This window comes from Myotis myotis, unplaced genomic scaffold (genome assembly GCF_014108235.1).
Source record: "Myotis myotis isolate mMyoMyo1 unplaced genomic scaffold, mMyoMyo1.p scaffold_m19_p_6, whole genome shotgun sequence".
Classification (NCBI taxonomy): domain Eukaryota; kingdom Metazoa; phylum Chordata; class Mammalia; order Chiroptera; family Vespertilionidae; genus Myotis; species Myotis myotis.
In genome coordinates, this window is record NW_023416368.1 from 56,725,966 (window position 1) to 56,747,476 (window position 21,511).

General features: G+C 42.7%; 1 protein-coding gene across 7 annotated transcripts in view; it reads right to left on the reverse strand.

Moving 5' to 3' along the window:
- SH3D19 (SH3 domain containing 19) overlaps positions 1–13,747 on the reverse strand; it is a 175,825-nt gene extending 162,078 nt beyond the window's left edge. For 4 of the 7 annotated variants that reach the window (XM_036312667.1, XM_036312675.1, XM_036312668.1 and 1 more), the window contains exon 1: positions 13,367–13,600. In XM_036312667.1, coding sequence (XP_036168560.1) covers positions 13,367–13,454 — 88 coding nt within the window. In that variant the 5' untranslated portion in view covers positions 13,455–13,600. Of the gene's footprint in view, positions 1–13,366 lie in introns of all 7 variants that reach the window. The other 3 variants (XM_036312674.1, XM_036312673.1, XM_036312671.1) reach the window with 3 other exon arrangements.
- Between the last annotated feature and the right edge of the window lie 7,764 nt (positions 13,748–21,511).

Sequence of the window (21,511 nt, forward strand, 5' to 3'; positions counted from 1 at the left end):
ACAAATACACTAGACCAGCAGCAGGCAATTGTTTCTCATAGTACTTTAAATTTATTTTTTTTATTTCTAATTTCCAAAGTAATACTCATTTGGAGGAAACTTAAACAATACAGAAGTATATAAAGTGACACATTCCATGCTCTGCTCAATTCCATTGCCCAGAGTGTTAACACATGACTGATTTACATCAGAGCAGTTAATAAAAATCCTTTCTCTGAGCCACTCTTTTTTCCCCCTTTATTGAATAAGATATTACAAATGTGTCCTTATCCCCCCAATGTCCCCTCATTCCCCCCAATCCTGCCCTCACCCTCATCCCCTGATGTCCACATCCATCACTTACGCTTATATGCATGCATACAAGTCCTTTGGTTGATCTTTCCCTCTCACCCCCACCCTCCCCTGCTTTCCCTCTGAGTTTTGAGCATCTGATCGATGCTTCTCTGTCTCTACATCTGTTTTTGTTCATCGGTTTATGTTGTTCATTATAATCCACAAATGAGTGAGAGCATGTGATATTTATCTGAGCCACTTTTAACAACAAAGAGGGAGAGGAGTTCCCCTGGCCAGATATCCCTTCGAAATCATGTTTTTAAAAGCAACAGAGAGGTTAGGGGTTGTCTGTGGCCTGCAAATGAGAAAAGCAAGCTGCCCATGCACTATAACCATATGAGTGGGGCTCCTGAAATACCTTGATAATACTACTGTAGAATGTACAAACACTTCAAAAATGAATATCTATTTCTTCTCTTGGTATTTTACTAGGAAAACTTGGGCCTGTTCTCTCAGTTTTGAGTGAGTGAAAATAGCAAAGTAAGGAACTCCAAAAGTTTTTCCTCCATAAAAGCAATAAAAAACTGGCAGAATCAACTTTTTTGGAAATCTGGAAACTAACCAAAAGCTTGCAGAAACTACTTGATGCACTTCATAACAGTGAAACACTTAAGAAAAACTAGCTGGATTTTGGTTAGAGCAGTGAGCTTTGTGGCATTTCCCTATTCTCCAGCTCAGTCTGTCTTTCTGGTCCCAGTGACAGTACCAAAGGGGGCAGAAGGACCTCATTCACAAGGCAAAGAATTGTAATAATTTGTGTTTACCTGTCTGGTGGTGCCCTGGAAGACTGGCACAAAAGATGACTTTATCTTGCCTCATTCAGAACTCTCCAAGTGCTAAAAAGTGGCTAGCTGGAAGGAGTTTGTTGAAAACATTTACAAGCGAAAAATAGTTAGTTTGGTGCTGCATGAAGACACCAAAGAAGTTGGGAGAGAATGAGAGGCTTTGGAGAATGAGGGCTTTGAAAAGCTCCCATGTATTCCTGGGAATCTAAAAGACCATGTGCATTCCCAAGATGAGTACATGCTTAGAAAAGATCTGAGAAGGCCCTAAGCTCCCATCTCTGGCTCACCTTCAGGTTCTGCTCAAGGAGGAAGAGAAGGCTAAGGGAAGTTGTGCAGCAATACACAGAGCCCATCTGTAAATACTAAGATATTTTATTGTTGTTGTTCTAGGCACTTAAGGAAAACTGTCCAATCCCTAGAAGACCACTCAGCTAATGAAACTGAGACTTCAGTGCTATACATCACAAAGATTACATACTTTACAAAATTAGTTCAGAAAAGTCACTAAACATACAACAACCATAATAAGCAGCAATAACAAACCTTGGAGAGGAAGATGAATCTGATTGGCTATACTATAATATTCAAAATGTCCAATTTTCAACATAAAATTACAAGGTATACAAAAAACAAGAAAGTCTGGCCCCACAAAGAAAAAAAAAAGTAATACAAAAGGTTCCTGTGGAAGCCCAGACATTGCACTTACTAGACAAAGACTTTATATCTACTATTTAAAATATGTTCAAAGAAACTGTTAATAGAAGGGGGTGGGGGGTTGTAACCCAAAAGAAATATTTTCAAATGTCATATCCAATAAAGAATTTGAATGCAGAATATATAAACAACTTTTAAAAATTGCACAATATGAAAATATGCAAAGATTTGAACATTTTTTGCCAAAGATTAACCACATGAAAAGATGCTCCTCATCATTATCCATTAAGGAAAGGCACAATGAAAAAATCACCACGCATTTATCAGAATGGCTAAAACAAAACAAATAAGAAAAACCTGGTATACCAAGTGCTGGTGAGGATGGGGATCAACTGGAACTCTCATACACTGCAGGTTTTACATCAAGTTCTGGAAAATGCAAAACTATGAGACAGAGGACAGATTAGTGATTGCCAGGGGTTAAGAGTTTGAGGAAGGTTTAACTACAAGGAAATTTCCTGTTCTTCACCCAGACTATGGTGGAGGTCACATGAATCTAAGAAGGTATTAAAGCTCATAAAACTATAGTTAATACCGTATTGCATATTTGAAAGTTACTAAGAGACTACATCTTAAAAGTTCTCATCACAAGAAAAAATATTTTTGCGACTATGTATGGTGATAGGTGTTAAGTAGATTTATTTTTGTGGTGATCCTTTCACAATATATAAACATTGAATCATTGTTTTACACACACCTGAAACTAATATAATGTTACATTGGCAATTACGCATCATTAAAAAAAAACAAACCTCATAGAACTATATACCAAACAGAAGTCAGTTTTACTTTATGTAAACTTAAGTATGTAAACGTAAAAATGAAAGGAGGGGGGAAAAAAAAACCTGCAGGGGTCCGAACCCCAGCACTTCTCTTTGTCCCATTTTCCTCATCTTAACAGAAACTGCCTTTCTTTGTTAGAAGAATTACTAAGTTCCTGGCATATCTTAAGCACTAAATAAGTGGTTAATAAATATAAGTAGTTGATAAAATAAAACAAAAATTTTCATTGATTTCAGAGGGAGGAAGGGAGAGGGGAATCATGGATGGGCTGCCTCCTGCATGCCCCTCACTGGGGATCCAACCCACTGGGACCTCCTGGTTCATCGGTCAAGGCTCAACCACTGGGCCACACCAGCGGAGGGATAAATCAAGTGTTTTTTAGTCATGCTAAATAGTAGGTACTTTAAAAAAACACCTACAACAGCAGTCCCGGGCCCTGTAGCTCAATTGGCTGGAGCGTCCTATACATCCAGGTCGAGGCACACACCTAGGTTACAGGTTCGCTGTGTGTGTGTGTGTGTGTGTGTGTGTGTAAGAGGCAATCAATAGATGTCTCTCTCTCACATCAATGTTTCTCTCTCTCCCTTCCTCCCTCTAAAAAAAAATCAATTAAAAAAAGATTAAAGAATGAAAGAACCTTTAAGTCAAACCCCTAATTCTTCATTACCTTCGTTAAACAGTCACTGGGAACCCGTGAGGTGCTCGTTCCAAAACTGCGCTGCCCTAGGTCTGCGAAAACCCTTGCGCTCGTGCTCGTCCTTCTATTTAACACCAACTGAGGCTCCATGCCACGTGCGGGGCGTCACCGCCCCTCCCCGAGAGACTGTCCAATGACAGCCTTCCTTCTCTTCCCGTCGGGGAACCGAGCCGGGCTTACCAGACGGGCAATCCTTCCTCAGAAAGATCCTTTGCCATCCATCCCCCATCCCACAGAGGTGGGCAACTGAATGGCGACTCCTTCCTTCCCAGGGTCCCTCTGCTCATCTGAACATCAGCCTCCCTTTCTGGGCCCAATCACCAAGGCGGCGTTTGAACTTGATAATCAGATGCCACTGGGACCCAAGATGGCGGCGCCCGGGCCAAAGGGAGCTCACGCAGAGAACAACTGACAGCTGTGGGACGCTCGTGCGCAGGCGCGGTGCGGGCGGTGCGGGCGGCGGGGCCGCCAGGGTGAGAGCCTACGCCCAGGGGTTCGAGGCCCCCGCGGCGCTGCTTCACCGGGGCGGCGGAGCAGACCCTGCAGGGCGGCGTCGGGAAGGGCTGCGAGCACTGCACTTGGCCTCCATTTGCTGCCCCTCTGCCCAAAGCCTGGCGCCAGCCGTACTGAGGGCACCAAGGGGCAAACGAATCCAGCTCTTAAATTAAAAGGGACGCAGGAATATGTGCAGTTCTTGCACGTCAAGGAGTATTGTCTCTTCTCAACAGGGTAAGCTATGGGCACAACAGGAATTCGCTCTCCATCATTGTGTACCAAAGGACTTGGGTTAGAATAAAATGTACTAAAACTTAAAAAATAGTTACAGTAAATAGTTTTTTTTTAAAATTCTATTCTATTTGATAAATATATATAGAACGTAAGTACCAGACACTGTTCTGAGTCATGGGGCTATAACAAGGATTTTCCAACCAGTGTGCTGGAAGATTTTTTTAAAACATTCAATACCTGACTATTTGTCAAATAAAAAAAAAAAAAAATGACAACAGCCAACACAACAATAGCCGCCCGGGGTGAAGGAATCAAAATGATACCTTTTCTTTTGTCAGATTGGCAAAAATTGTATTTTTTGGTGTGCTGCGTAATTTTAGTAATTGGTTTACGTGTCCCTCGAGATGAAAAAGTTTAAAAATCGCTGGGCTATTACAGTGAACAAAGTAAGTGCCTCCCCTCGCAGAACTCAGTGAAAGTCAGTGCTGGGTCATGCATGGCGTCCGCCAATGTTACTCTCTCCATTCTAGGAAATCTCCAACAGCCCCCAGGCCGGGTCCCTCAGCTGCTGGCGAGTCTCCATGCTAGAATGCGGCGGCCAGGCGGGGTGGCTGTGGAAAGGTAACGATGTCTACTTCAGCGGTCGCCAACCCTTCGGACCTCGCGGACCACCAGTGGCCATTTGTCATTGGCCTCCGAGGTAAACTGGCATGAGAACCCTGCCCTTAAGGGCCACTCTGTGCCAGATGGTGGCTGGCCATCCTACTTAGAGCTCGTTCTTGGGGAGACTCACTGTGAGGAAAACAAAACAGAGCCAATTACTCAGTAACTCACAAGCCACGGGAGCAGACAGAGGCACACTGAGCCCAAGGGATGTTCTCTGGACTGACTATTTGCGGCCACTTTCCTCGGGCTACTCTATTTCCAGCTGTCTTCTGAAGTCACTTTCTGTGTGTGCAGGCTTACCTATGCATCCTTACGATAAGCCCCCATCAGCTGAAGTTAGCAGGATAGGCCTCTATGACAGCAGACACTGCTTTCCAGTGACTTCCAGGAGAGCGCCTTAAACCATTCTTTACGTGGAGCCTTCTCTTCCACACAAGATAATAGAGGGATTGAATGAAATTCATTGTAAAATGCATGGTGGATTCGTTTGTTTATTGTTTGACTAAAAATCATCACAGCTTAGGATGGAAGAACATAACAGTTTAAATTACAAGAAATCACACCGAAACCACTTAACATCACATTTTTTTAATGGGAGCCTACGCTGAGTGTCACCTCACATAGAACGTCAAAAATCCAGCTCCCAGCAACTATTCCAGAGGTAACTAATTGGGAAATCTGAGGGGAGGGGGTGGTTATGAGCATGTCTTTTTCAAAGCTCCCTAGTTGATTCAGCTCCAAGCCAGCATTCAGAACCCTGGCACTGAGGGTCTTATTACAGAAAGTGTGGTCCGGGAACCAGCAGTAGCGGCATCACCTGCAGCTTGTTAGAAATGCAGAACCTCAGGCTCCACTCCAAACCTACTCAATCGGGACCTGCATTTCTAGGAGCTCCACGTGACTTGTAGGCCTATTACAGTTCAAAAAGTACTGTTTAGAGGTTCCGTTGCTACAGAAACGTGAGCAATTCCAAACCATCTTATAAAGTTGAAATGTTCTATGAAAAAGAAACAGAAATAGAACAGCACAGGAGATCAAATGTTTGTGATATTAGGCATTTCACATATGCATGGAGTCTGCCAATTTTACCCTCATCTAATTAAGAGTAATATTCAAATGCAAGTCGCAGTATAAAACTTGCAATACCACTCCTTATTCCAACTGAATTCCACTCACAAACCACACCCTCCACTGAGTTATACCTGAGCTAACACAAATCTACCTTTTAATCTCCAGATAGCTTTAGCAGTATGTGCTAGTATGTTGAGGGGGAGTTCTTGTGAGGAAATAAACACGGGGTGTTGGGATAAGACAAGAAGGGATCATTTACGTGAGTGGCCTCCTGCTAGGGGGGTGGGGGGCTGCCCTTTTTTTGTGTGAACACATGACTATTGGAAATGGCGATATTTATCGCCAGAAAAACTAATTATCGATATGCTGTGCCAACACTTTTTTCTGTGCCCCTTGTTCTTGGCCACCTCTCAGAGAAAAAGCATTTAGCTATCCTCCAGTAAAGCGATTCCTTGATTAATGTACCTTCAGGAAACAGTGCTCCGGTACAATGGAGGCAGCCATATTGCAAAAAAAAAAAATGAACTCTGAATCCTAAGCAGCAGCCCTGGCATGCATTATAGGGCTCATCAGCAACTGCAGTTGTTACTCTGCTCTTATGCATCAGAGCAGGGACAAAATCACCTTCCTTCACAGCTTCTATTTATTCATTCCCTGAGAAGTATCCAAACCTGGCACTAGGCAAAATCACAAAAACAGAAACTGTTTTCACATTCTATAGGGTTCCTTTTCAGTACATCACCTATGATACCTTGAGGTTTACAAGCATGTTCCCCATAATGAAATTGTAGGAGTAGTTAGAGAATAATTCCTATTCAAAAGATGCAAATAAAGGGAGGGGGCTCTGAGTGGTTTGTCCAAGGTCATCTATAATAATTAAAGGGAGTATGCTAATTAGACCAGACGTCCTTCTGGGCGAAGCCCGGGTCCTGGGTGCCTGAGGGAAGCTGGTGCAGGCAGCCAGGGGAAGGAAGGCCTACTCTTTCACAAATTTTCGAATTTTCGTGCATCAGGCCTCTAGTATTATAATAAAATACAAAAGAACAATAAGAATCTAGGTATCCTAAGGGAACCTCATGTTAACAAAATGAATTACAGCCTTGTGGTAAGGAGAGAGAAACAAGATGATCAAGTTAGAATTTGTATCAGTTAAGATAATTTTGTCATGTATTCAGGGACTAGTTCTAGAGACCTACGGTAACAGTGGTTTAAACAAGACAAGAGGGTTTTTTTGTTTGTTTTTCTCAGATAAAGGAGGAGGCATGCGATCAGAATCTCAGATGATGACTGTATTGTTGGGAACTGAGATTCCATCTACTTTTCTGCTCCATTATTCTCCGTGCATGGATTCCATCCTCAAGATAAGCTCACGGCCCATAATGGCTGCTGTGAGTTACACATCCTTGTCTCTGGTAGAAGGGGGAAGGAATATGATAAAGGTAAAAGGATATTCTGTGCAGTTGAGTCCTCTTTAAAGAGCTTTCCTAGAAATCCCACCCAATAATTTTTACTTGTATCTCCTTAGCAGGCTGGCAGAAGTAGTTTTGTAGGTTGACAAACTGCTATAGTCAGCAATACAGGATTCCATTGACTCAGGAAGACGAAGGGAATGAATACTAGGTAGGCAACTAGGAGTCTCTGCCACAGAATCCTATTGTGTCACTTGCTAGCTGTGTGACCCCAGATTATTTACCCCCTCCAGGTCTCATGTTCCTCATCTGTAAAATGAAGGAAATGATCACATTTAGTATGGAGACTAAATGAGAAAAATACATGTAAAAATTAGAATACTACCTGGCACCCAGTACATAATACATATTAACTCATGATTATTTGATTATCCTAGTCTAGTGCTTTTCCAGATTCTTCTCCTGTTCCAACTTCCTTTCTAGTTCCAAATTTGGAAAATAATTTATATCAGTCCTTTTTGTACCTGCTGAAACTTTAGTGTGAATGAGTTTTAGTCATAGATGATATACATGTGAAAAATTATGTAAACGGAGCCACTTCAAAACGGAGTTGGAGCTGCCTTTCCAGAGGAACTGCCTTGCACGTCTTACTCCTCAAACCTTTGGAATGTTTAATCTGGGCAAAAGAACCTTTAGACTGGGCCAAAGCAATATTGTGTCCCAAAAAAGTGCTTGCAAAGCTAACAGGAAAGCAGACATTCTGACTACCAAACTAAAAATTAAAGACATTCTTTAGAATTAACACCATGTATAGCTAAAGAATAACTTCATTTATTTACATCTATAGAAATTCCTTCCTTCTAGTCATGTAATTATCCCCCCTTCCCTTTCTCATAAAATCCCTTGCCTTCACTTCATAATCAAAACACTTTTTGGGTTTTTGCCTGAATCAGTGCTTCACAAATAGCTATTTTGGGGAGACCTCAAATAAATACTATTGCCTCTCAACTTTGGCCTTTTATCCTTAGGCTAACAACATAAATAAGTGCTAATCTATAATAATAATTAAGCGTAATATGCTAATTAGACTGGACATCCTTCTGGACGTCCTTCCGGATGAAGCCAGGGCTGCAGCTGCAGGATGAAGGCAGCCGCTTGGCCCATGGCTGTGAGGGACAGATCCAGGCAGCCGCAGCGGCTGCGAAGGTCTACTCTTGCACAAATTTCGTGCATCAGGCCTCTAGTAACTTTATAGGTATTTACTGTGTGCTTAATCGTGTCCTAAGGGTAATACATATACTAACTCATTTAATCTATAAACCCTTCATAACAGGTTTTATTAATATCACTAGAGGCCCGCTGCACAAAATTCGTGCACTGGGGGTGGGGGGGTGATGTCCCTCAGCCCAGCCTGCACCCTCTCCAATCTGGGACCCCTCAGGGGATGTCTGACTGCTGGTTTAGGCCCTCTCACAATACAGGACTGCTGGCTCCCAACCGCTCACCTGCCTGCCTGATCGATGCCTAACTGCTTCCCTGCTGGCCTGATTGCCCCAACTGCCCTCCCCTGCCGGCTCGATCACTCCTAACTGCCCTCCCCTGCTGGCCTGGTTGCCCCCAACTGCCCTCCCCTGCTGGCCCAGTCCCCCCCCAACTGCCCTCCCCTGCAGGCCTGGTCCCCCCCAACTGCCCTCCCTTGCAGGCCTGGTCACCCCCAACTGCCCTCCCCTGCCAGCATGGTCGCCCCTAACTGCCCTCCCCTGCTGACCTGATTGCCCACAACTGCCCTCCCCTGCTGGCCATTTTGTGCGAGGGTGTGACGGTCAATTTGCACATTACCTCTTTATTATATAGGATTGTTTTACAAATAATGAATGGAAGCAGAGAAGATAGTAAGAGGTGATCCAAGAAAAGAACCAAGACAATCTGGTTCTCTTATGCTAAACTCCAGTTGATAGTCACCATGGACTACTTTTTATACTTATTTACCTTCTTTAAAGTGTATTAGTCTTACCTTCCCTAATTCCCTGTTTTATATATCTCTTTGTATTCCTTGTATGTAGAAAATACATTTTGCATATATTATATTGATGGGGATAAAAGAACTCAGTGAATGCAGGATTTTTAATGTGTAAAACAATGTGTAAATCTATCTATATATATAAAAGCCAAGTGACCAGAACGACCAAAACGACTGGTCGCTATGATGCACACTGCGGTGGCCAACCAGCCTATCGGGGCCCCAATCAGCTCCCCCCACCTCCCATAGCCCCTTCCCCCAGCTGGCCATGTCCCTGATCGGCCCCCCCACCCTGATCAGGGGCGGGGCCGGCAGCCAACCTCCCGCGTCCCCCTTGCCCCCACTGGCCTGGCCCCAATCAATCTCCATCAGGGCAGGCAGCCAGACCCCACCCATAAACAAATTTGTGCACCAGGCCTCTAGTATATCTATAATTTCCATGGGACTTATAATAATTTTGTCAAAATAAATTGGACAACTTTGAAATTCTAATAGTAAAAATGGTAAGATGATAACCCAGAAGGATTAATATAGTTTTCAAAACTAACTTATTAGAGCCACAAATTCTCTGAGCCATAGGTTATATAAAGCAACTCAAAGAAACTATAGTTTATGACTTGAAACTCACAATAGAGGTAACTTAGGTGCAGTTATACCTAACTGTGATATTTTAGATTAAGTATTCAACATTTCTGAGTCTCAATTTACTCACCTCTAACACGGGAATAAATAATAAAATCTATCCTCTTTCCTCTCAGTGTCTTTAAGAATCAAGTTAAATGAGGCTGCGAAAGTCTTTCCCAAGCAGGAAAAAACACACAGATGCTAAGTATTTCTAAATATATAACAAGGAACATGCATGTATAAACGTGTGAAGCATTAATATCAATGGACTATTATTAACAGCCAGCGGGATAGTTTGGAAAAACATGAACTTTTAGGTTGGAAAGACCTGGATTCAAGTTCTCATCCTGCCATTTACTAGCTGAGGGACCTTGGGGATGTTGCTTAAACATATTTCTGAGCCTCAGTCTTTTCAATTATAAAATGGGGAAAAAATAATACCTACCTAACAGGGTAGAACATGTAAGAAGCACCTGGTTCATGGTAAACACAACAAATTTTATTCTGTGCCCTTATACTGACAATATTAGTTATTTTACTCAAGACACATCAGAGAAGTTACATCAGTCCTTCCAGAGTTTATACATTAAGACATCAACATATAGAAAGCCTACATTTATTTAGTTTTTATTAAACTCTATTAAATGCCTACCACTCTTCCAGGTGATTAGGAGAGGATCTAGAACTTTATATTCCCTGCCCTGTAGATCAGTCAGAGGTTCTCAGATCCGGTTGACAGTCTGATGAAAGCTACATCGCCTCTCTCCAGAGAAAGTTACAAAACTTGTAGGAGACAATACAAGAGATATAGGAGAATATCTTCATGACCCAGGGGTAGGGAAAGCATTATAAAGGGAGAGTGCAGAGAGGAGGAACACTCTAAAGAAAAAGATTCACAAATACACCTACATTAAAATTAAGAATTTCTATATCAAAGAGACCATAAAGAAAATTTCAGGAATAAGCCACAGAGTGGGAAATATTTACTAGTACAATACATACAATTAAAAAAAAAAAAGTGAGATTCCTGTGTAAAGAACTTCAACAATATTAAAACATGTTTATATAATGAAAATAAACTACAGCTGCATGTAATAAAATGGGTAAATCTTACAAACTTAATATTGAGTGAAAAAAGCATGACACTAAAGAATAGGTACAGGATGATTCCACTCACGAACTTGGAAAATGGATAAAATGAAATAATATTGTATAGGGATGCATATGTTATGCATATGCATATAAGGTAAAACAGTACAGAAGAACAAGGGAATAATTATCACAAAAGTCAAAAAAGTTGAGTGACAGGGATCAGAGTCTGCTTCTAGATTGCTCGCAATATTCTTTCTTGACTTGAACACAGGTTACAAGGGTTTTACAGGCACACTGTTTTATTGAGTTTCATTTACTTTATTGTGCTTCACAGATGTTGCATTGGAGGGAAGGGAAGACCCTCCACCAGCAAAAAGATACGACTCACTTTATTGCGGTGGTGGTAGAACCAAACCTGCAATATCTCTGAGGTATCCCTATCTTTTATAATTTGTAAGTTTTATATGTTATTCTGAATGTACACTGCAAAAATAAACAAATACACTTCCACCACCACACCTAAAGCTAGCAGGGAGAGAAGGAGTTCAGACTCCTTCAAGCCCCTGAACACCAAATTTATGGTGTCAAGCTACATGAGATCAAAGAAAAAAGAAAATCTTTAGAATGTAAAGTGGTGGGGGAAGAAGGGAGTGATGAGAATAGGGAAAGTCCAAGACTGGAAAGGGATCTTTAAGCCTCTGGGTCAGTTCATACTCTCACTTGGAGAGAGAACTTGCAGCCCAGACATGAGGAACAGATGCCCAAGCTTGGTAAGGAATGCGATGGTGTCTGAAAAACATAGTAACTAGTGCGGGGATGGAGCAGCACATCTTGTAAAGAAACGTAATCTATTAAATAATGTCTCCCCAAAGAAAGAAGACCAGTAAGCTGAACCTTCTCCCCACTCCTTAATATCTCCTCCCTTCACCCTTAAATGGTGAAAAACCACAAACAACAGTTTCTGAGTGAAAAAGTATACCGTGTCATGTCTCAGCAAAATACTATCACAGAACTTAGAAAGGCCTCTGTCAGCCTTGGGAAATTAAGGAACTGGTAAAAACAAGTTACAAAAACGCCACTTCCACTAGCCTTGGAATAAGTACACATACGGCGACTGAATGATAAGCCTACACCTGGATTATAGTCTGACCTCCAGTATCGACAGCTCTTCACAGGACAGTCCCTCCTTAGAGAGAGTGAAGCTTTTTGCTGAATAGGACTCCAAGGGAGCCCGCACTGTTCAATGGAAGTACACCTTTGTAAATGTTTTAATTGTATCCCTGCAAGAAATATTTACTTATTTTCCATTATTTCATGAGGTCTGGATTTATACTGAACAAAACTATCATTTTCCAAACGGATGGTGTCAATTGGTTATTTTGATTTTTAAAAAGTCCTAGTAAGGGGCATACGGAATTATTTTTAAGTTTCCAAGGGCTTGAAGTTGACCATTTCCTCATACTACACTCAAATTCTTTCTTTCATTCTATTTTCTACCTGCCTGTTTGTTCCCTCACAGACCCATAACTTCTCTTAATTTCTCCACGACTTGCGAAAGAGGCTTTAGTGAATGTTTTCATCTCCACCTTTCTCACTTGTTTAGCTCCCTTTTGTAGTCAATTCCCTAGGTTGGTTCTCTCTTTTTAGATAACTGGCTTATCCAGTTGGAACCAAAGGCCAAAGAATTCCCTCTCTATTATGTCTGATGGAAAAGCTTCCGGGGAAGAGAGAAGGGGTGTGGATCTGTACTTAGTCACTCTTACACTTCTGCGGCAAACTATTGACCCGTGCCGCCTTTGTGCACCCAAAAGAAGTAATTTTAGGCCCAGAAATGATTCTCAGTCCAAATGGGTCGCCTTTTGGAATGCTATATTCTGCAGCACTCACAAAATAACTCTAAAGCCAGCCCTGCACAAAACTGGTGCGCTCCGAAGGAGCTGGGGGCAGGGAGGAGAGTCGCAGGTCCGAAGTTCAGAGACACTGAAACCAGACTAGACAACTAGCGCGCGGGTCGACCTGGTGGCGGCAGCCCAGGCAAAACTGTCCGGAGGGGGCGTCCCCCACGGGTCTCTGACTCATCCAGAGATAAGTCATCACCTGGGCCACCAGGTCCAAGGCACCAGCTCCTGGATTTAGTGTGCGCATGGAAAATTTGTAGTTTTGGCTCCTGGGCCCTAGCAGGTAGAGAGAGACCCGTGTGGTTTCCCTCGGGCTCCGCCCCGAAAGTGAGGATGAGGATGGAAAAGCCATTCTCCCTCTCTCATCTCCAAGAGGTGCGGGTCCCCTCCTGGCGGGTGAGCTAGTGAGGGAGCCGCCGCCTTCTAGGGCAGGACCTGAGCGGCCCCAGGGTGTCCAGCCCTCGGTCCTGCTCCCCCCATCCCCCCGCCCCTTGTGTCCCTTCCCCACCCCCCACCCCCCGCCTCGTGCTCCTCACGCCCCTCACCTGCAGCCGAGTGGCCCGAGAGCGCCCGGCCCCGGGCGCGGCGCCCCAGCTCTTCCTCCTCGTCCTCCCACCGCCGGCCCTCAGCCATGGGCGAGGCGAGGCGCAAGGCGCAGCTGCGGGACGATGGACGAGCCCCGAGGGCCCCCGCGCCAGCTCCCTCGGGGCCGGGAGGAAGGCCCCGGGGAAGAAGTGGCAGCGCCTGGGGCTGCGGAATCGGCTGCCTCCGCGGCCTCCACCTGCAGCTGGCGGGGCAGCGGCGGGGCACCCGCGCGATCCCGGTTCCCCGCCTCCTTCCAGCAGCGCACCCGGCCTCTTTCTCCCAGCTTTCGCTCTCCCACTCTCTTCCCCCTTCCTCTTTCCCTTCTCCGCCCCTCGGACTTGGAGCCAGGGACCGGGGCGGGTTCGGGCTGGGCCTCGCCTCCTCGGGGAGGGGTCACCCGCCACTGAGGACGCCCCACAGCCACACACCCTGGAACCACCTGCTTGCTGGACCCAAACAAACGCGTACAGAATCAATAAACAGGGGTGGGGGGAGGTGGCCTGGCCTCTTCCTGACCTTTCACAGTATTCCGGTGTCAACAGGAAACCCATTTGCTTGACACTTAAACAAAAGGAGGAGGAGGAACCTGCCCCTAGCGGGACTAGGAAAGATGGGACAGCCGGGAGCCGCAGAACTTGGGAACAAACTAGCTGAGAGATTGGCTGAGACTGCGTAATTTTTTTTTCTTTCCCTCTCTTTTCGCCCTTAAAAATCGAGCCTCATTGGTAATGGTCCAGTTCTTGAACTGAGTGGTAGGTTGACTGGTGCTCATTGTACCACCATCCATTATCCGGTATGCATGAGTTACATTATTCGTATGTATTAAAATATTATTAATAAAAACATTTTATTTAAAAAAAAAAATCGAGCCTCGCCAGAGCACAGAGGACTTTTAGGGCAGTGAGTCTACTCTGTATGATAGTATAATGGTGGGTGCATATTATTATACATTTGTCCTAACCCATAGAATGTACAAGGTCAAGAGTAAATAAACCCCAATGTTAACGGAAAACTTTGGGTGTTGATATAGGTTCCTCGATTGTAGAATGGACCACTCTGTGGGGAATGTGGATAATGGGTGAGACTGTGCATGTGTGGGGCAGGGGTTATATGGGAAATCTCAGACTTTTCAGCTCAGTTTTGCTGTGAACCTAAAACTGTTCTAAACTATGAAGTCTATATTTCAAATATTTTAAATTAAAAAATGTATTCTAAAAAAATGGTTACAATCCCTATAAGAAAATGTACTTCAGAGCCCTGAACCTGATTATGTGTAGAGAGGCCATTTGGAGAAGTGGCAGGAGCACTGGCTCTGGAGTCAGAAACTGGAATTTGAAGCACTTAGCGGTGAGATCTACCCCTGTGAAAGCTTTTTCATGCTTAAGGACATTGCAAGAAAGTTGTTGTGTACCTATTCTCAATAGCACATATCTTAGGCTCAGCACTTGCACACACAGAGAGGCAGATTCTGGGAAGATACCCAAGTAGCAGACAGGAACACTGCCCAGACATGAACCCATATGAAAGTCGCCGGGGGCAGAACAGGCCCTTATTTTCAGCCTCTTGCTCTATTTCTGAGAGACTGTGAGAGCTTCCAATTGTTCAACATGTAAGAGAGGAAAAGAGAGGGGAAAGGGGGTCACTGAAAATAGAATTGCCTGCCATACCTGAGTGGTGTTTCTTTGCCTTTTCATTAGTGGTGGTTGCGGCCTGAGAAAAATCTTTCTGCTTTTAGGCAGATAAGAGCCACAATTGATTTTGTGGAATTGAGGTCAAATCCACAAGAGAAAACTTTATTAACTGATAAGCAGTTAAATGAGTAGACATCTGGAGAACTTGAAATTAAAATGGGGGGGGGGGGAAGGTTCTAGACCTTTAGGGTTATTTTAAGTGTGTGGGTTCACTATTAAGTGAAAGCATATTTGTTACTTAACCTTCAAGGAAAATGAATCATTCTGAGGTCCCTACAGCAGCAGAGCGTCACAAAGCTGTTGGGGTCAGTCTACTATTTTTCAGATTCTTAGCTTGAAAAGGGTTCAAGTGTTCTGATTCTCCCACACAATCAGAGCTTTAGGGACCCACACCGTTATTTTGGGGTGCATGCTCAAGCCCACTGTACATTCAGCAAACACTTATGGTCACCACTGTGTGACAAATGCCACACTAAGTGCTGTGGGGGTGCTAGAGGCATCTCTCACCAACACCAGAGAAGTGTTACCATTACCCAACAGTCCCCTGAGTCAGTGGGAGAGGAACTGTTCCCAACCTTAATCCTTTTCTTCTTAAATAAATGAATTTTTAAGAGAGACCTTGACTGTGTTGTGAAAAGCCAATTTATTAAAGCAATTAAAGCACGCACCTTTATTGAAAAAGCAAAGCAAGCAAACAACTATACTGTACATCTGGCTTATGAAGTGCAGACAGGTTCTCAGCTAATCTGAAGAGCTAGTTGGGTGGGGGTCTATAAGTTTCAAAATTCCTTTGCTGAATATTTTACTACAGATCCATTCTCAAGGTGCCCATTTTTTCTTTGTTTTGGCCTCGTCAGAATTCATGAGAAGCGCTTGGCAACTTTGTCTTGCCAGACCTCGAGACTGCTGGCTTCTCTGCTTTAGGGAGAAAGCGGCCCTTTTCCCCTTTCCCCTTTCCCTCTCCCTCATTGCATTCTCATTAGGGAGGTTTTTAACTATTTGCTCTTAAGTGTCCTTGGCTGGGGAAGATAATATTAGTTTCAAGCTGGCTGTCGATTGCCCTCACTGTTTGGCCTTGTTTTAACTTTCCTGTCTCAGTTTCCCTATTCCTGGAATCCTGTAACAAGGGGAGGGCTCAAAAGAAGAAATGAATTATTTCCCCTGGGGTCCTATGGTCGGTGCTTTTCACATAGGTTTTTCTCATTTTAAGTGAACAAATATGTTTCCAATCCTCCAGTGATGGAGGAAGATCTATGCAGTTTACTACAAAAGTAAGGGCTAGAACTATAAAGCTCTTCAAAGAAAACATTAAATCTTTGTGACCTTGGGTTAGGCAATAGTTTCCTAGGGTGACATCAAAATGTGTAAGTGACAAAAGAAGAAATAAATTGGAACTCGCCAAAAATTATAAATGTATGCCTCAAAGGACATCATTAAGAAAGTAAAAAGACAGCCCTCAGAATATGAAAAAATACTTGAAATCATATATTTGATAAGGTATATAGAATATATAAAGAGTTATATGTACAACTAAACAATTTTTTAATTAGCCCAATTTAAAACTGGACATTCTCTAAAGAAGATATACAAAGGCCAATAGAACATGAAAAGATCTTCAATATCATTAGGGAAATGTAAATCTAAACCCCAGTGAGATACCACTTCACACTAAATAGATGGATAAAATAAAATGGAGAAATTTCAGTCTTCATACATGACTGGAGGGAAGGTAAAACAGTGCAGCCACTTTGGAAAATAGTTTGCAGTTCTCAAAAAGTTAAATTTAAATTTACCATATAATGTAGCAATTCTACTCAGAGGTATATACCCAAGAGAAATGAAAATGTGTCCACACAAAAACTTGTATGTGCATGCTCACAGTGACATTCATCATAGCCCAAAAGTGGACACAACCAATTGTTGAATGGATAAACAAATAGTGGCATATCCATACAGTGGAATATTATTTAGCCATAAAAAGGAATGAAGCACTGACATGTGCTACAACATAGGTGAACCTTGAGAACATTATCTGGCTAAGTTAAAGAAGCCAGAGACAAAAGACTATGCTGAAGTGTGATTCTATTTCTATGAAACGTCCAGAATAGGTTAATCCATAAAGACAGAAAGTAGTTTAGGGGTTGCTGGGTGCAGAGGATAATGGGGAGCTATAGCTAATAGGTACAGAATTTCTTTTTCTTTTTTTCAAGGATTTCTTTTTGAGGTGATAAACACTATAAAATCAGAGTTGTACAACTCTGAATGTACTAAAGGATGAATTTTATGGTATGTAAATTATATGTCAATAGAGCTGTTATTTAGTGGGGAGAGAAGTATAACCTACTCACTATGAAGCAAGAAAACAAAGATTAAGGAGAGGACTGCACTCTGAAGTCATTATATTTAAGTAGAGAAACCAGATAGGGATTACAAGCAATGACAATTTAATCATATGAAAGAAAATCAAAGGTGTGGCTGACTAGCAACCAAATAAACATGCCAAGCATCTTACCCATCCTGGTGACACAACAAGAGCCAAACCCACAGAAGGAAAGTGTTAAACTTGGAATGCAAACTTACAGACTAAGGGTAGAACAAGACTCTCCTTCAAAGGTTGAAGGTACTAAGAAAAAAAAAAATTCTAAGAAATACTGAAAAACAACCCAATGACAAAGGAATACTTCTCACTTTGGATGTATAACTTGAAACAAAATAGGTACAAATAGAACACATGAAAAATAAGAATATACTATTCAAATACATATTTAGTACAGGGCTTGGCAAATAGAAGCCACAATAAATATTTGTTTAATGACTGAATGAATATACTTACATATTTTTTCTGCTGAATCACCAGAAGGCCTGAGCCTCAAGTTAGTTAACTTAAATAAAAATTAACTATCTGGAATTTAAAATTTACAACTGGGAGAACCAAGATGGCGGCATAGGTTAACGCCGGAGTTTGCTGCTTTGAACAACTACTTCAAAAGTGAAACCAAAAAACGGAAGGGACATCACCCAGAACCACAGGAACGCTGGCTGAGTGGAAGTCCTACAACTAGGAGGAAAGAGAAACGCATACGGACACTCAGAGGAGGCGCAGTGCTGAAGTCAAATTCTGAGGTGCGGAGTGCGCGGAGCGGGCTGGCGGCGGAGGGCGCGGTTGGCGTTTTCAATCGGGAGGGAGTCGCAGACTCTGAGCTCCAGATCCGGGCGAGTCTTTAGCGACCCAGACTCAAACGGGAGAAGCGGGACTGTCTGGCTTCAGTCAGAGCGAGTGTAGCTTTCTCTCTGAGCTTTGCAGCCGGGGCTGGGACTCAGAGAGGCAGAGCCCCTGGGGACAGGACTGAGAGCCGCCATAACTGCTCTCTCCGGCCCACCCTGTTGATCCTGTGCGACCCGCCCCGCCCAAGCCCTGCACACAGGCATTTGCCGGATAGCCTCAGGCAAAGGCTAGATTAGCACCTCCCTAGAGGACAGAAGTTCTCTCACTGCTGACACAGCTGATTCTCATAGCCACTTGGCCTGGAGGTCAAACCCTCCCTGGAATTAGCTACAACAATCAAGATTTAACTATAAGACTGCGAACAAAGACCACTAGGGGGTGCACCAAGGAAGCATAACAAAATGCGGAGACAAAGAAACAGGACAAAATTGTCAATGGAAGATATAGAGTTCAGAACCACACTTTTAAGGTCTCTCAAGAACTGTTTAGAAGCCGCCGATAAACTTAATGAGATCTACAAGAAAACTAATGAGACCCTCGATCTTATATTGGGGAACCAACTAGAAATTAAGCATACACGGACTGAAATAACGAATATTATACAGACTCCCGACAGCAGACCAGAGGAGCACAAGAATCAAGTCAATGATTTGAAATTCGAGGAAGCAAAAAACACCCAACCGGAAAAGCAAAATGAAAAAAGAATCCAAAAATGCGAGGATAGTGTAAGGAGCCTCTGGGACAGCTTCAAGCGTACCAACATCAGAATTATAGGGGTGCCAGAAGATGAGAGAGAGCAAGATATTGAAAACCTATTTGAAGAAATAATGACAGAAAACTTCCCCCACCTGGTGAAAGAAATGGACTTACAGGTCCAAGAAGCGCAGAGAACCCCAAACAAAAGGAATCCAAAGAGGACCACACCAAGACACATCATAATTAAAATGCCAAGAGCAAAAGATAAAGAGAGAATCTTAAAAACAGCAAGAGAAAGAAACTCAGTTACCTACAAGGGAATACCCATACGACTGTCAGCTGATTTCTCAACAGAAACTTTGCAGGCCAGATGGGAGTGGCAAGAAATATTCAAAGTGATGAATACCAAGAACCTACAACCAAGATTACTTTATCCAGCAAAGCTATCATTCAGAATTGAAGGTCAGATAAAGAGCTTCACAGATAAGGAAAAGCTAAAGGAGTTCATCACCACCAAACCAGGATTATATGAAATGCTGAAAGGTATCCTTTAAGAAGAGGAAGAGGAAGAAAAAGGTAAAGATACAAATTATGAACAACAAATATGCATCTATCAACAAGTGAATCTAAGAATCAAGTAAATAAATAATCTGATGAACAGAATGAACTTGTGATTATAATAGAATCAGGGACATAGAAAGGGAATGGACTGACTATTCTTGGGGGGGAAAGGGGTGTGGGAGATGCGGGAAGAGACTGGACAAAAATCGTGCACCTATGGATGAGGACAGTGGGTGGGGAGTGAGGGCGGAGGGTGGGGCGGGAACTGGGAGGAGGGGAGTTATGGGGGGAAAAAAAAGAGGAACAAATGTAATAATCTGAACAATAAAGATTTAATTAAAAAAAAATAAATAAATAAAATAAAATAAAATTTACAACTGAAGACCTTAAACAAGAAAAAGCAAGGATGGACAAGAATATACAGTGGATTTTAAAAGTACAGTATCTTCACCCTAGCCAGTTGCTCAGTGGTTAGAGCATCAGTCCATGGACCGAAGGGTCTCCGGTTCAATTTCTGGTCAAGGGCATGTACCTTGGTGGCAGACTCAATCCCTAGCCCTGGTCAGAGCACATGCAGGAGGCAACCAATTGATGTGTGTCTCTCACATTGATGTTACTCTCTCTCTCCCTCTCTCTCCTTCTCTCTCTCTCTCTCTCCCCTCCCCTTTCTCCCATCCTCTCTCTCTATAAATCAGTGGAAAAATATCCTCAGGTAAGGATTAAAAAAAAAAAGTACAGTATCTTCAGAGTTTTCTTTCTTATACTAAATGAACCAAATATGACAGAATTTTAAGATTTATTAAAGTAGGATATTTCATTCATGAGTGATTATTATCTTATTCTCCATATTTTCTGTATGCTTTTAAATTTTCATTAATTTCATTAAGCAAAAAACTGTTGTAGACTTTATAGTACAGTTTCTGTTTGCTTCTTGCACTTCCCTCTAGGGAGGTCTCCCTGTGGTAGATGGCTTGCAAAAATGTCCCCATTATCTCTTCATCTGCCTATACACTTTATAATGTGACTTTGTATCTCCTCTAACAAGAGGTCGTTTCCTACACCATGAACTTGGACTGGCTTAGAGATTTGCTTTGACCAATAAATAGAGTATGGCAGAACTGACAGCGTGTGAATTCCAAGTCTAGACCACACGAGGCCCTGCTTGTTCTTTTGGAAGCCTTCTACTACCATGTGAATGAACCAAGGTGAGAGAACGAGACAGTATGTGAAGGAAAGACCAGTTGTCCAAGTCGAGGCCAGTCAACCCTCAAACAGGTGAAGAACCCAGTAGAGATCAGTAGAGCTGCTTATCTGACCAAGAGCTGACCACAGACACATAAGTGACCTAAGAACCAAACTGCTGTCCAACTGGCCTGAAAACTCATAAGCAGTTTTATGTCACTGAAGTTCTGTGGTTGTTTGTTACACAGCATGTGCTGGCTTGAGATCTCTGGTTATGTCACTGAAACATTTATTAGAGAGGAACAGCTGTGAAAGGAACAGGAGAGATAGAAATATTGGTCAAAAGAAATTGTTCATACCACTATGCAGACCTGACAAAGCCTGTGCCAGTCCAGTAGTATGAATGGCTAGGCTTTTTAAAATATATATATTTTTATTGATTTCAGAGAGGAAGGGAGAGGGAGAGAGAGATAGAAACATGAATGATGAGAGAGAATCATGGGGATAGAGCCCGCAACCTGGGCATATGCCCTGACGGGGCAAACCATGACCTCCAGGTTCAATGGTCAATGCTCAACCAATGAGCTATGCCGGCTGGGCTAAATGGCTAGGCTTTTTTTTTTTGCTTTGTATTAAACAAAGGAATTTATTTTCTTTGTATTAAAAGAGAAATTCCTGAAATAGCAATATACTATAATGCCATTAAAATCCAACCTGATGAATTTTTGTTTTGGCTCTTAAATTCTATC